This window comes from Malania oleifera, chromosome 7 (genome assembly GCF_029873635.1).
Source record: "Malania oleifera isolate guangnan ecotype guangnan chromosome 7, ASM2987363v1, whole genome shotgun sequence".
Classification (NCBI taxonomy): Eukaryota; Viridiplantae; Streptophyta; class Magnoliopsida; order Santalales; family Ximeniaceae; genus Malania; species Malania oleifera.
In genome coordinates, this window is record NC_080423.1 from 41,639,121 (window position 1) to 41,653,843 (window position 14,723).

Below are 14,723 nucleotides of genomic sequence, written 5' to 3' on the forward strand. Positions count from 1 at the left end.
CCCACCCCACCCCCCCCCCCCTCCCCCGCGCGCGGGGGCTGGAATGAATATAGAGTTTCTCTTCTTGTTTGACTGCACTCCCACTTCCAAGAGCCCCTTCGCGATTCAATCTAATCACAGCCCAAAAAAGCCATCCACCAAATGTTTTGTGGCGAGAGAAATGCTCCAAGCTGTAAATTAAGGGAGATAAATAACACGTCCACCTTGCAGCCGAAAGAGTGATCCTGATCCACCAATTTTCGGCTCAAAAATTCTCCTCCAAGTGAACAAAACCTTCCTTCCCCAAACTTTTCCAAATGCAAATTGGATGTCTTGCTTTCGATCTGCACTGACTTGAGGAGATTCTCCTCCATACCTTCCTTCAAACTAATTCATGGACGAAGGAGTACTTTAGCAAGAGAGAAGGAGAGCGAGAGTGAAAACAAGAGCAAGAGAGAAAGCCCATCATGAATATGAGAGTGTCAGAGCAAGGGAGAGATTCTAGAAGACATGTCAGAGCAAGAGAGTTATTTTTCTGCTCGAAGACCTGCTCGAGGGAATCGACAGAAGGACGGCGGAGTGCATTGAGCTCTGGTTGGTGCTTGATAGAACTGGATCAGGAAAAAAAGTTAACAATAGAAGCCCATATTCAATTAACAGTATCAACAAATACTTTTTAATTAACAAGAAAGCAAGAAAAATTTTCTACTTTTAGAAAAAGCTTGCAAGAACATTAAGCAACTTAATTGCTAAAAAAATGCTAAAATATAAACAATATTGCTGCAGCACATGGAAAGAACAATACCTGATTCAGAACATAGTACACAGCAAAGCGTTGTGGAAAATTACTAGCAATAGTGTCCAACTCTTCCTGCAACATTCATTAAACTATAGTTAATCCTATTGCATCAACCAGCAGTCCAAATTACTAGCAACAGTGTCCAACTCTTCTGTTGTGTGTATTTTCTTTTCTTTCTTAAGTTCTCTTCCTCATTCTTTTGCCTTCTTTTTAGAGGCCATTTTTGACCACCTTCATATGTCTCATCGTCATTTTTTTTTTTCTAGATAAGCAAAGAACTTAATTAGAAAGAGAAAGAAAAAGCACAACAAAAAAAGAATGGAGAATAAAGCATCCTCCAACAAGACATCAAAAAGAAAAGAAAATATCTACAATCAAGCTCCAAAGAAGCAAAATGATCCAATCATGCTAGAAATTCTCCAATTAATTCCTAAATGATTAAATTTTTCTATAGTTAGTAACTGTATAGCAGATGCATAAACACTTATATTTTCTGTAAATATAAAAAGTATGCAAAACAAATTAAGTAATATACAATAAATAAAAATAAAGATAAAAAAAGGAGATTGCAATCACAAGTTCACCATGAACAAATTGTTATATTTAAGCATATAAAATCAGGACTTGGAATCTATAAAAGAAGAAACTAAAAAAAAAAATATAGTCAAAATGGTCTAAAATTAATTAGCAGAAATAAAAAGAAGGTAACCAGTACTCAAAAAAGAACTAGATAGTCCTTCAACTTTCGTAAATTTTACGACTTGATATCCATTGTGAGCCAATAACACAGCAGCTTAAGCTTTTAAGTTGAGTGGTTGCTTAAGACGGTGTCATAGCCATTTCTCAGAGGTCTTGGATCCAATTCTTCTTGCTAGGAGACATGTTATATAGTAAAACCATTCCTAGGGATTTAACAACTCAAGCTTATAGCTCAAGTGGTGACTAAACATGATAGCTTATAGGGCCTGGGCTCAAATTTTGCTGCCTGCATTTATCACAAGTTTGTTTTAAATTGTCACAGAGTGTTATTCAAGGGAGAGTTTGATATCTATGTTAAACTGTCACAGAGTGTTAAGCCGGAAGTCTAGGAATGCCAATTCTCCAATGGAACAGTGATTCCTCCTCTCATAGGTAGGAGTTACAATTTCATTCCTAACACTTATCTTTGAAATACAATTATAACCCTTGCTAAATTCTTAAAAATACATGAGTTGGCAGTATCTCAACTGTGAACAACTATAATAACAACAACAATAATTACAACAATAATAATAATAACAATAAATAATAATGATAAGAATGATTTGGGAGTCGCCACCACTACTTTTTTCTTTTTCCTTTTTTTTTTTTGCAAATAAAAGAAAGAAAATAAATAAATAAAAGCCCTCAGGTCTAGGAAAACAGAGTGGATTTGAGAGTTCATTTGCCAACCAACAACCCTATTAGCACCCATTCAAAAAACGGTTACCACTGCTTTCCGTGTGTTGCCTTATACAAGAAAGATAAGAAAGAAAAGAAATTTTGATTATTACAATTAAAATATACAAATTTTAATTATAATAATCATAATACACTACTTACTACTAAATTCTTAAAAATAGTGGACTGTGGGTGGGAATTTTCTTTGCTCAAAAGCTTGTCAGTTTAGGGGAAATAGGGGATGCAATGTTCATTGGAAGAATCTGGTGTGGAAAAATGGATGCATACCGAAACACTTTTGTTTTGTGGCTTGCTGCTAAGGGTAAACTGCAGAGTTGTGACAGGATCAGTGCGGAAGGACTCAACCAAATCTGTGTTCTCTGTAACTCAGAAATGGAGACACTTGACCATCTATTCTTTCAATGCAGAGTGTCTGCTGCTGTGTGGAGTAGTTTGAGGGGCTGGCTAGGCATAACAATATCCATGTCCACTATTAAAGCAACCCTCAAATGGCTTCAAAAAGAGGTCAAGGTTACAGGAGTGTGGCCTGTATCTAAGAGGACCTGCCTGGCCATCACGGTATATAGCATCTGGCATTTCAGAAACAAAAGGAGATTTGAAGGCTCGGTTACCCATCAGGATGCTATAATCAAAGTTGTTCAGACTCACTTATATAGAATTGTTTATGAGAAGTTTCCTTTCCTTTGTATTTGAGTTGTAGTTTATGGCTTTTGGCCCCTGGGAATGTCCAAGTTTTGATGTAATTGAGTAGTAGTTGATATGGCTCTGGCCCCTGGGAATGCCCAGGTTCTTGATGTATTTGAGTTCTGTTTGCTGCTTGCAGTCTTGGCCTTTGTTTGGCTCTTGATTGTACTGCTTTGCAGTTGCTTGTTCGGGAGTTCTGCTCTCCGTCTCCTGGGTATGCCCTGTGATACTGTACGTGTCTTTTTGGTCTTATAATTATAATTTTCAGATCAAAAAAAATAATAATTACAACAACAATAAATATAATAACAAAATAATAATAATGATAAGAATGATCTGGGACTCGCAACTACTTCTTTTTCTTTTCTGCAAATAAAAGAAAGAAAATAAATAAATAAATAAATAAATAAAAGCCCTCAGGTCTAGAAAAACAGTGAAATTGAGAGTTCAATTGCCAACCAACACCCCTATTAGCACCCATTCAAAGGATGGTTACCACTGCTTTCTGTGTGTTGCCTTATACAAGAAAGATAAGAAAGAAAAGAAAATACGCTTATTGCAATTAAAATATACAAATTTTAATTGTAATGATCATAATAAGAAAGAAAAGAAATTATGATTGTTACAATTAAAATATACAAATTTTAATTGTAATATCATGATAAGAAAAAAAAAATTATGGATATTACAAATAAAATATACAAATTTTAATTGTAATAATCATAATACCGACTACTACTACTACTGCTGCTGCTGCTGCTACTACTACTACTACTAATACTAATAATAATAATAGCTGTCAAATCGAGATTCAAATCATGAATTGGAATTCCAATTTAGTGAAACGAGAATCAAATAGAATTATAAGATTCGGTACAAAATTTGAAGAATTGATTCCAAATGACATGCACTTATGTACAACAAAAAATAAATTAGCAAAATACATTGAAATGTCAACAAATATGAATCAATCATGTTGTTAACTAGAACAAAGCTTGCCATTGAAGCAAGTTTCGTAGGTCTGAATCCTACAACGATCTATTTAACTCTGCATGTATTGCCACAAAACTGTAAGTCTAACACGTGTTATGAGACATCATCTTCAAAAACAAAAAAGATATCTAGAAGCCAACATCTCATATTCATAAAACAAAATAAACTAAACTCTAAACCATCTATAATAGAATATGTCACTCAAGTGCAGTGGGGTGCATCATCATTCATCATCCCATTCCCCTAATTTGGTCATCGTCATCATCGCCATCATCATCATCTTCATCATCTACCATAATCATCTCTTCTTGTTACTCTTCTTCTTCATCTCCTTCCTCTTCATTAATCAGCTCAATATCATCTTCTTCAACATTTCGCCTTTTCCTCTAAAATCAAATCTCATGTTCCTTGGTCCTACATTATCATATGACATTATAAAATTATTAAAACATGACAATTATTTTTACAGCTCCATCCTCCATTCACAAACTAATTAATTATAGAGTCAACAAATATAAAGTCATACAGCTCATACTTCTCTTTCTATTCTTGCTATTTCCAACTCCTCCATTATCTTCAAAGCACTCATTGACATTCAGCCATGAAATGTCTTCTGGTAAACAAGGGTCTTCCTTTTTGGTAATCCATTCATCATCTAATTCCATGTCTGATAAATAAATTGGATCATGTGTCTCACCTCTTTGTTGCCTCCTCCCTTGCCTTAGCTCTAGTTGAATATTGTACTCAACAAAAATATGAGCATTTAATCTTTGTTGTACCCAACCATCTTCATCATTGATGCAAATAAAGAACTCTTCATGAAATTAAATGGTAAAGCATGTCCATATAAAAACCAGCAAATGCTTTGAACCACTGGCTCCCAATTTTTCACCAACACATTCAAGGTTTGTTGCTCAAACCCTTTTCCTTAACTCCTTTGCCCTTACTTACGAATGCATCCATGGTGCCTCTTTTTTGTCCTCCTATAATTTGAACTTATAGTTCCTGTTTTCCAAACTCTTCTTGAAAAATTTCTTATTCATTGTCAACATTCTTTTGTCTTACTCCTTCCAAAAGATTTCACAAATTTTTCCCTCACCTCTTCTGGACACTTGTTACAAGGAACAACATTAACATGATCCCCTGGAAAAAGATGCTTCATTCTAATTATGCCACCCCATCTTTCAAGCTCACAATAAATGCACTTCAAGTGCATCCTATTATCGTTGATTCGGGAACAATGATCCCATGTAGGATCTTCACAGTGTTGGAACTCTTTTATCTAGGCTTAGCACTTGAATTAGAAGTCATCTTCCCACACTCCAACACTCAAATAAGCACAAACTTTCCAAGTCAAATTTCAATTTTCAACCTACAAATAAATACAATAAAAAACATATTCAAAAAGAGTAAGAAACAACTAAAGAAGTATAAAATAAATATATATTTCTATAACTATATTACTAATTTATTATAACAATATATTCTATAATACTAGTGGTATGATACTATAATAAATAATTGAATATAATAAAACATCACAAATTTCAATAGTCCGTTACAATATTCTATTAATTGTTGAATAGTTTATGCAATATATTTAACAAGTGTACGCATTCTTTAAAAAAATAAGAGAATGAATCAAGAAAATATTAATAAAAAACTAAATTTTGTGGTTTTTAAGACTATTTTAAGAGAATGTGTCATCAAAAGCAATAAAGATTATAAGTGTATTGTGTTTCAAAAGAAAAAATATCATTTTTAATGTATATAGGCTTTCTTTAAAACTTTAACAACTAAAATAAGTAGAAAAAGTAAATTAAAAGTATAATCAAAACTGATTAAAATATAAAAAATGAATAAATAATGAAATGATGGCAACCAAGTAAAGTTATATACCAGTACAGACGAGTGTTTTTCTTCTCAGCTAGCCCCTGTTCTGGTTCTCTGCAGCCAACGCTGAGTCTTCTCCCCTGTCACGAGACTCACAAGTTGTTCTTCAATGGCAGAAAGAGCAGAGAATAAGAATGCCTAGAAGAGATGGTCTCTGGTCTTTCTTCTATAGCAGAACAGAATAATAGAGGGAGACGACTGGCAGTCCTTAAGAGTTCAATGGCAGAAGCAGAGCATGAAGGAATGATTGAAGAGAGAACAAAGGGGTGCTGAAGGGAAGGCCAAAGGTCTCATTTCTTCTCTCCTTTGGAACAGAAGCTACGTAAAGGGCACTACTAACTAAATCGTGCAAAAAAATAAGGGTAAAATTGAGTTTTTTTTTGCCTTTAAAGCAGTAGGATATGGACGTTTGCCAAGAGAAGTGAATTGATCGAATCATGCAATTCGATTCGATTCATCGATTCACTACCTGAATCAGTTGATTCTCCTTTGATTCAGCTTATTACTCAATTCCCCTAACGATTTCACTCAATTTCCTTCCTATTCAATACGAATCGTACAATTGAAATCGAGAATAACAATTATGATGATTATGATGATGATGATGATACTGGCAATATAATAATAACATAATAATTAACATGATAAATGACCAACGATGATGTTATTCTAATAAAATGCTAGAAATAATAATAGCTATAATAATAGAAGTAAAAAAAATAACTCAATAATAATAATAACAACAATAACAATGACGGCCTACTGTTTGAGTATCCCAAATTTTAACATATTCTAGGATCCAATGGTAGATAAGGTGGCTAGGAGATTGGAGGGTTGGAAGAGGGCTTATTTCTCTCTTGGGGCCAGAGCCATTTGAATTAATGCCTTACTATCTAATATTCCTATTTATAACATCTACTTTTTTAGGATTCTCTCTTTGGTTAAGGTTACGAGGTAAGGAGAGACCACCTAGTCAGCTGGGATGTGGTTAGCAGACCTAACTCTAAGGGTGGTTTGGGCACCAAGAATGTGTTATCCAAAAACACCTCCCTTCTTTAAAGATTCACTCTAGAAGTTGACTCCCCATGGCATAATGTGATTAAGAGCAATTATGGGATTAAACAGAACAGGTGGGAGAGAAGAGGCAGTGGCATTACCTCTCAAGTGTATCCATGAAATTCATGTCCAAAGTAGCTTTTCTTTCCTCTTATTCGATTTAAAGTGAGTAATAGCAACAACAAAAAAAGTCCACTCTTGGCACATGTGGGTGGAGGAGTCTTTGTTGGAGTTGAAATTTCCTTGTTTATTAAAGATTTCTTTGCTTTATAATGCTCCTATCAACTCCTTCATTTATTCTGAGGGGGTCCTTGGGATTTCTATTTCTTTAGGAAGCTCAATGAAAGAGAGGTCAAAGAGCACATGAGGACAAAAGAGTGTAGGAGGGTGATCCTTCACATACATTCACTTCTAAATCCTTTCTATCCCACCTTTTAAAACCTCCCTTCCTCAACTTTTTTCCTCGGAACCACATTCTTTGGAGGGCTAAGGTCCCTAGGAAGATTCAAGCCTTTGATTGAATCCTAATCATAGAAAGGATTAACACGCAGGATTTGCTTTAGAGGAGAAGGCCCCATAAAGCTCTCAATCCTAACATGTGCATCACGTGTTATGCAAGTTACGAAACAAGTGCCCATATTTTTGTGCATCACAAAGTAGCATCAGAGCTCTTGAATGCCCCTTTCGCTTGAGGAGGGGAACAGCGGGCGGCCCCAAGAAAAGTGGGAAACTTGTTACTGGTCAACTTCTGAGGTATTGGAAAGAATAGAAACGAAATGGCTCTTTGTTTGTGGTTGCCTTCGCCATCCTTTGGACTCTATGGGCTGAGAGGAAGCATTTTTTAAAGGTCGCTCAATCTGTCCACGATTACTTTGAGATGGAGCAATTTTTCTTGCATCCTTTTGGATGCACTCTCTAGATTTTTTTAGAGATTACTATTGTTCGACCTCATAGTGTCAAAGTATTGTGTGAATGGCCAAATGGTTTGGCCTTGAGTTTTGTATATTATATATAGACTTTACAAAAATGCTATACATGGAAAGCAAATAAGTTCCAGCATGATTCCATCCATATACATGTAAACTATAATCTGTCAAAAATATATGCCAACTGTACAAAATAATGAATGGAGAAATAAGGAAATAATTGTGAGCTGAAATAAGGAAAGAAGTGTGGACAGCAAGGCTTTTTCTATTTGTTGTTCCGTTGACAGCCCCCTCAAATTGATGCGGGTTGATCAACAAGCATCAATTTGCTACTTAGGAAGCAATGTCGATGACAAGTGAGAGCCTTGGTGAAGATATCATCAATTTGTAATTCAGTAAGAAATATGTGGTAGAGTGATGAGACGAGCTTCAAATGTTTCACGGAAAGAGTGACAATCGACTTCAACATGCTTTGTGCGCTCATGATAGACAAGATTGATCTAGATAGCACTCATAGTATCGGCATTTAGAGGTGTAGTATCGGTCTTAGAAAAATCTAGCTCAACAAGCAAACCTTGAAGCCAAATAATTTCAAAACAAGCAAGAGACATCGCCCAGTATTCAGATTCCATCAATGACTTAGAAACTCTATCTTGCTTCTTACTCTTCCAAGAGATCAATGCATCACCTAAGAACACACACCAACCAATAATGGAGCGACGTGTATCCGCACAATCAGCCCAATCAGCATCGCTATAAGCAGCAAGGTGAGTAGAATTGCCTGCAAAGAAGAATAAACCACAGGTAGAAGTGCCCTGAACATAACATACGATCCTACGAACAGCAGCCAAATGAAAATGTCAAGGAGTCTGAAGAAATTGGCTGACTTGATGTACAACAAAAGAAATGTCTGGTCTAGTAATGGTGAGAAGACAAGGCTACCCACCAACTTCCGATATAAACTGGGATCAGCAAGTTAGTCACCCTCTTCTTTGCAAAGCTTGACATTTAATTCCATGGAAGTATCAACAGAAGTACCCTCCTGAAGGCCAGCTGTAGCCACCAAGTCACTAGCATACTTATGTTGATTAAGTGAAATACCAGACGGACTACGATGCACCTCAAGACCAAGAAAATATGTGAGAGACCCAAGATCTTTCATATGAAAGGACTTAGAGAGATGAGTCTTGAGCTAAGCAAGTAAAGCAGAATCAGAACCAATGACCACAAGACAATCAACATAAACCAAAGAACAACAATACCCATGTCTGATTTCCGAAGAAACAATGAAGTGTCATACTTGCTATGTTTGAATGAAAATTGTAATAAAGTGCTGCGGAATTTATCAAACCAGGCCCTCGGAGCTTGTTTGAGACCATAAAGAGAGCGACGAAGCTTACACACATGTGAAGTCGGAGAGGGAAACAAGCCCAGGGGTGGCTTCATATAAATACACTCTTTATGATCCCCGTGAAGAAAAGCATTCTTGACATCCATCTGATGTAGTGGCCAATCACTGGAAGCAACAATAGCCAAAATCGTCATCTTAGCCACAGGAGCAAAGGTCTCTTCATAATTGACACCATATTCCTAATTATTCCCAAGTGCAACAAGGCGAGCTTTGTAACAATCCAAACTTCCATCAGATCGGACCTTGACTGAGTAAACCCATTTGCAACCCAGAGGAACAATGGTGGGAGGACAAGGCTTAATGTCCCAGGTGTGATTGGCCACTAGAGCTGCAATTTCTTCCTGCATAGCTTGTCGCCAACAATCATGCTTAGCAGCGTGTGAGTAGGATGTGGGAATATCAAAATTGGACAATGCAGCAGTAAGAGCTAAAACATAATTGCCACAACTGGAAGAGGGAAACCCATTCCTATCCGGGGGTACAAACACTCAAGGAGAGCGACGTACCAAAGGCTCTGGAGGTGCTGCAACTGACTGAATCTGGAGCATGGTAGGATCAGATATCGGATGAGCCACTGAAAGAGACTATGGGCGAAAGCATCGTGTATACACAATACTTGGTTTAAAACAAGAATTGACTTGATGAGGATCCGAGAACTGCTCCTCAAAGGAGGGAGGGAATCACAGTAAAAGAGGAGGGCGCAGAGGACACAGGAAAGAAATGTTGATTTTCAAAGAAAATAACATTCCTCAAAATGCGTGTACGATGTAATGTAGGATCATAGCAAACAAATCCCTTTTAACACACATTAAATCCCAAGAATGCACATCGAACAGATTGAGCAAATAATTTATGTCGCTCATGAGAAGGTAAATGAATAAAACATACACAACCAAAGGTACGGAGGTTATCGTAAATAGGTTGCTTAGCATATAAGCGGAAATAGGGAGACTCCATGGGCAGGACTTGAGAAGGTAAACGACTAATCAAGTAACAGTTTTCAGAGCCTCAACCCAAAACATGGATGGAACAGAAGATTCCAGCAAGGAGTACATACCACATCTAGGAGATGACGATTTTTGCGTTTGGCTACTCCATTATGTTGGGGAGTAGCGGGACATGAACGCTGATATTTAATACCTTTAGAAGCCAAAAAAGCCTGAAACTCAGTAGACAAATATTCACCACCAGAATCTATGCGTAATGTCTTAATAGAAGCACAAAATTGATTGTCAACATACGCTAAAAACTCAGTGAAAGTACGAAAAACCTTAGATTTAGAGGGAAGAAAGTAGACCCAAGTAAACCTGCTATAATAATCAATGAAAGTCACATAGTATTTCAATTTTTCATGTGAACTAACCGGGGAAGGTCACCAAACATCACTATGGATAAGATCAAAGCACTGAGAAGCTCTACTAGCATGCAAAGGGAAGGGAAGAGTTTTGCTTTTACCAAGTTTGCAAGAAGCACACCCAAGAGATAGAGAAGAACGTTCTTTATTACCAAGTAAACCAGAGTTCAATACATGGGATAAGATCTAAGTATTGGGATGGCCTAAACGACGATGTCACACCATACTAAGATCTGAAACATTATTACAAGAAAAAAACTTAATAGAAGAAACTGGAGAAAGTGTTGGAACAGGCAAAAGTAGTAGAAAGAAGCGCCCCACTTTAGGTCCCTTCGCAATCGGCTCCCCCTGTTACCTAGTCCTACAGAACACAACCATCACCAGAAAAATTACAGCACAATTGTTATCAACTAATTGACCAACAGAAATAAGATTCGTGAAAAGCAGAGGAGCAAGAAACACATCAGTGAACTTAGACGAGGCATCTCCAACGGCAACTATTGGCAAAGAACTGTCATTGGCAGTCTGAATAGCAGATTGACCAGCGTAGGGCCGAACATGACACAAAGTAGTGGGATTATTTGTCATGTGATTAGAGGCACTCGAGTCTAAATACCAGAGTTTAGTAGAATTGTTACCTTGGAGCCCCATTGCTGATAATGCCGAAATTAGCATATGTTGCACCATTTCGAGTGTGCGGTAATTCGCTGCAGGAGGAACAAAGGAGTCACCTGAAGAAGAGCCAAAGGCCACAAAAGTCACTGTGGGGGGTACAATAACAGAAGTCTGAAATGCCTGAGCCTGACGATTCTACAGGCGGATACGACAGTCTTTGACAATGTGACCCTTCTTCTTGCAATAAGAGCAGTATTCCTTGGAACAATTAGCAGTAATATGCCCAAATTATTTGCAACAAAAACACTGAAAGGTGCTAGAATGCGCAGGCTTCCTCGTTGGTGAGCAGCATAAGCCATAGGGACGGACCCTGAACTACCATGAGATTGTGCCAGAGTAACTTGAGTACTAAGTCGTTCTTCACGAAGTAATTCACCAAAACAAACATCAAGAGAAGGAACAAGAGAGCGATTCAGCAAAGAAGAGCGAACAAATTCATACTCGGGACAGAGTTTCATAAGAAACTGATCACGACGACTAGTCTCGTGAAGACATTGAATAATGGAAAGAGAGGCAACAGGAACATATGCGGTAACCAAATCAGAATATTTGTTCCAAAGAATCAGAAACGCCGAATAATAGTCTTGGATGGAGCGATTGTCATGTTAAAACATGGCAATCGCATGCTCTAACTGAAAACGGCGGGCACCGTTGTCTTGATGATTTACTGTTTTTAAGTAAGTCCACATGGATTGAGCGGTGCGATTAGGCCGCAAGTTGGGGTCAATATGGGGCTCAACCAAGCCAAGAAGCCAAGACATAATCCGAGCATCAAGCACAGTCCATGAAGGACAAGCCGCTAAATCTTTGGATTTATCAGGATTAGGTGCACAACCCATGCCATCAATATGACCCTAGAGACCTTTTCCCTTAAGGAAAGTTCAAATTGAAAAGCCCACGTAGAATAATTGTTGCCCGTAAACTTGGCACACACAGGTGCGGAGGTCATGCTAAATAAAGGAGAAAATCGAGAAGCCCAAAAAAACAAATTGTGCTGAAAGAAAAATACTACCAGAAAATCGAGAAGCCCAAAAATAAATTAACGCAGGTACTCAACCTGCCTGCACTAAAAAATAAATCGTGAACCAAGAAACCTGTTGTGCCAAGAATGACAAGGACATAGAAGCACAAGAAACAGCAACAGAAAGCTGTTCCGATCGACACTAAAAATAAATTGCGAACCAAGAAACCTGCTGCGCCAAGAATCACAAGGACAGAGAAGCACCGGTACAGCAACAAAAAATTGTTTCGACAGCCACTCAGTCACAGAAATACCGAAAAACAGAGAACCAAAAAATTCCAGAAGAGAATAGACCCAAGACAGCCACAGAAACGAGACACCTCCAAAACCGAGAAGACAAAAAAAAAAAAAATTGAGGGGAAAAAAAATTAGCAGTCGGCTAGCTCTAATACTATGTCAAAGTATTGTGTGAATGGCCAAATGGTTTGGCCTTGAGTTCTGTATATTATATATAGACTTTACAAGAATGCTATACATGGAAAGCAAATAAGTTCCAGCATGATTCTAGCCCTATACATGTAAACTATAATCTTTCAAGCCCTATACATGTAAACTATAATCTGTCAAAAATATATGCTAACTGTACAGAATAATGAATGGAGAAATAAGGAAATAATTGTGAGCTGAAATAAGGAAAGAATTGTGGACAGCAAGGCTTTTGCTGTTTGTTGTTCTGTTGACACACAGGATATCGGACGGTACCACTTTTGTAATTAATACTTGTACTGTTGTTCATGGTTCATTTAGTAGCTTATAGTTTTTTTTGTATCCTTTGTTTCCAGGGACGACTACTAGACGTATAGTCCTCTATTTTGCACTTTGTTTATTGCTTTAATAGAACTGTCTTTATCCAAAAAAAAATAGTGTTAGAAAATAATACTTTATAAATAAAATATAATAATAATTAATATTGTAAATATGTATACTACGATTACCATAATAATAATAATAATAATAATAATATACTGATTTATAATAATAATAATTATAATGCCAATCAACTTCTTTACGCACAAATCAACTCCCAAATCCACTCTCTATTAGACTTGAGAGCTTTCTTTATTCATTTATTAAAAAAAAAAAAATTGGCAATTTCATTTTATTTAGTTTTACCAATTTAAAAGAAAAAAAATCCCTATTTTTCTTGTTTAGGAGTGCCAAGCTACCCTTGTTGGCAACCCAATAACAACAACCACAATCAATTAATAACAAGAATACAACCATATTAACAATAATAATTTTTTTTTTTTTTGTTATTTTTGTTGTTGTTAATTGTTATTTATTACTTTTATTAGTCCGTCTGAAAGATAACAAGAAAATCCAAACAAATGATTTGTTATTTTTATTAAAAATGTAGAAATTATTATGATAAAAATGCAAAAAAAAAAAAATCAATTGAAAATAATGATTATTGAAGTCATATTTGAAAGATCACAAAACTTAAATAATTCAGAATTAACAGCATTTTGTAAAAAATAACTTATTCCTTGTTCCAATATCGCCATTATTCGAAAATACCAAATGTTGGACAGGGTTCAAAATAGTGATGCCTCTAGTTTTTGTATGTTATTAACGAAGCATGATTCCAAAGTGATTCCATTCCATTCCTATCATTAATTTCTTCCCTACTTCAGTTCTGTTTACGAGCCAAACAGGTGGTTAGGGTTGTAATTCAATGTCATTCACGAACCAAACAGAAGGTTAGTGTTGTAAATGGAAATGAGGGAATTGGAATTGGAATTGGAATGGAGTTTATGTTGTGCTAGGGTGTGTCCCTCTTCCCTCATATCTACAGCATTGATTTTGATGGGACTTATGTATTACGTGTTGTGTTGATTTTATTATTTTGAGTTAATGACTTGACAATTCCAAATGCTTGTGATGACTTGCATGTTTATTTGTTTCTAACAAGTTACAAGATCTACGTGAATTGAAACAAGTTTGCAATTTGAGTAAAACTATTTCTAAATAGCACAAGCAAACTCATGCTTGACCAAATTGTGCATGACCAAACTCACACACACTCATGAGTTGAATCATGACCTAACAGATTGAAAAAACCTTTTATTATTTTGCTTCGATACTGAGTACTCTTGTAAGTTGTAACAATTGATTCATATGACATTGCTACACATGGGTACATATTTATACATGATTTTTCAGCATTACAATTTAGATTTTTATATGCATTTACAGAATTTGGGTTCTGTGCAGAATAACTGCATCACTGCTTTCCCCCTTAGCAAGCGTTAATTCTGAATTTAAACTGAAGAGTTTTTTATTGCATATTTGTTAAAATAAATTTTATATATTTGTTGTCTATATCTTTTTGATTGACTATTTAGTGTTTTCTCAAAAATGAGGACACAATCTCACCCATTTTGCAAAGTGCTTTATCCTTGTCTTCAACATTTGAATTTGGATTGAAGAGTCGTCGTATATTTTCTAAAGTCAGATCGACTTATTTGTTGTCTTATCTTCTATATTGAACA

General features: G+C 36.2%; 1 protein-coding gene across 2 annotated transcripts in view; it reads right to left on the reverse strand.

Moving 5' to 3' along the window:
• LOC131160075 (NADH--cytochrome b5 reductase 1-like) overlaps positions 1-14,723 on the reverse strand; it is a 59,667-nt gene that overhangs the window by 12,703 nt on the left and 32,241 nt on the right. For both annotated transcript variants that reach the window (XM_058115394.1, XM_058115395.1), the window contains one exon: positions 785-850. In XM_058115394.1, the coding sequence (XP_057971377.1) occupies positions 785-850 (66 nt within the window). The remainder of the gene's footprint in view (positions 1-784; positions 851-14,723) is intronic.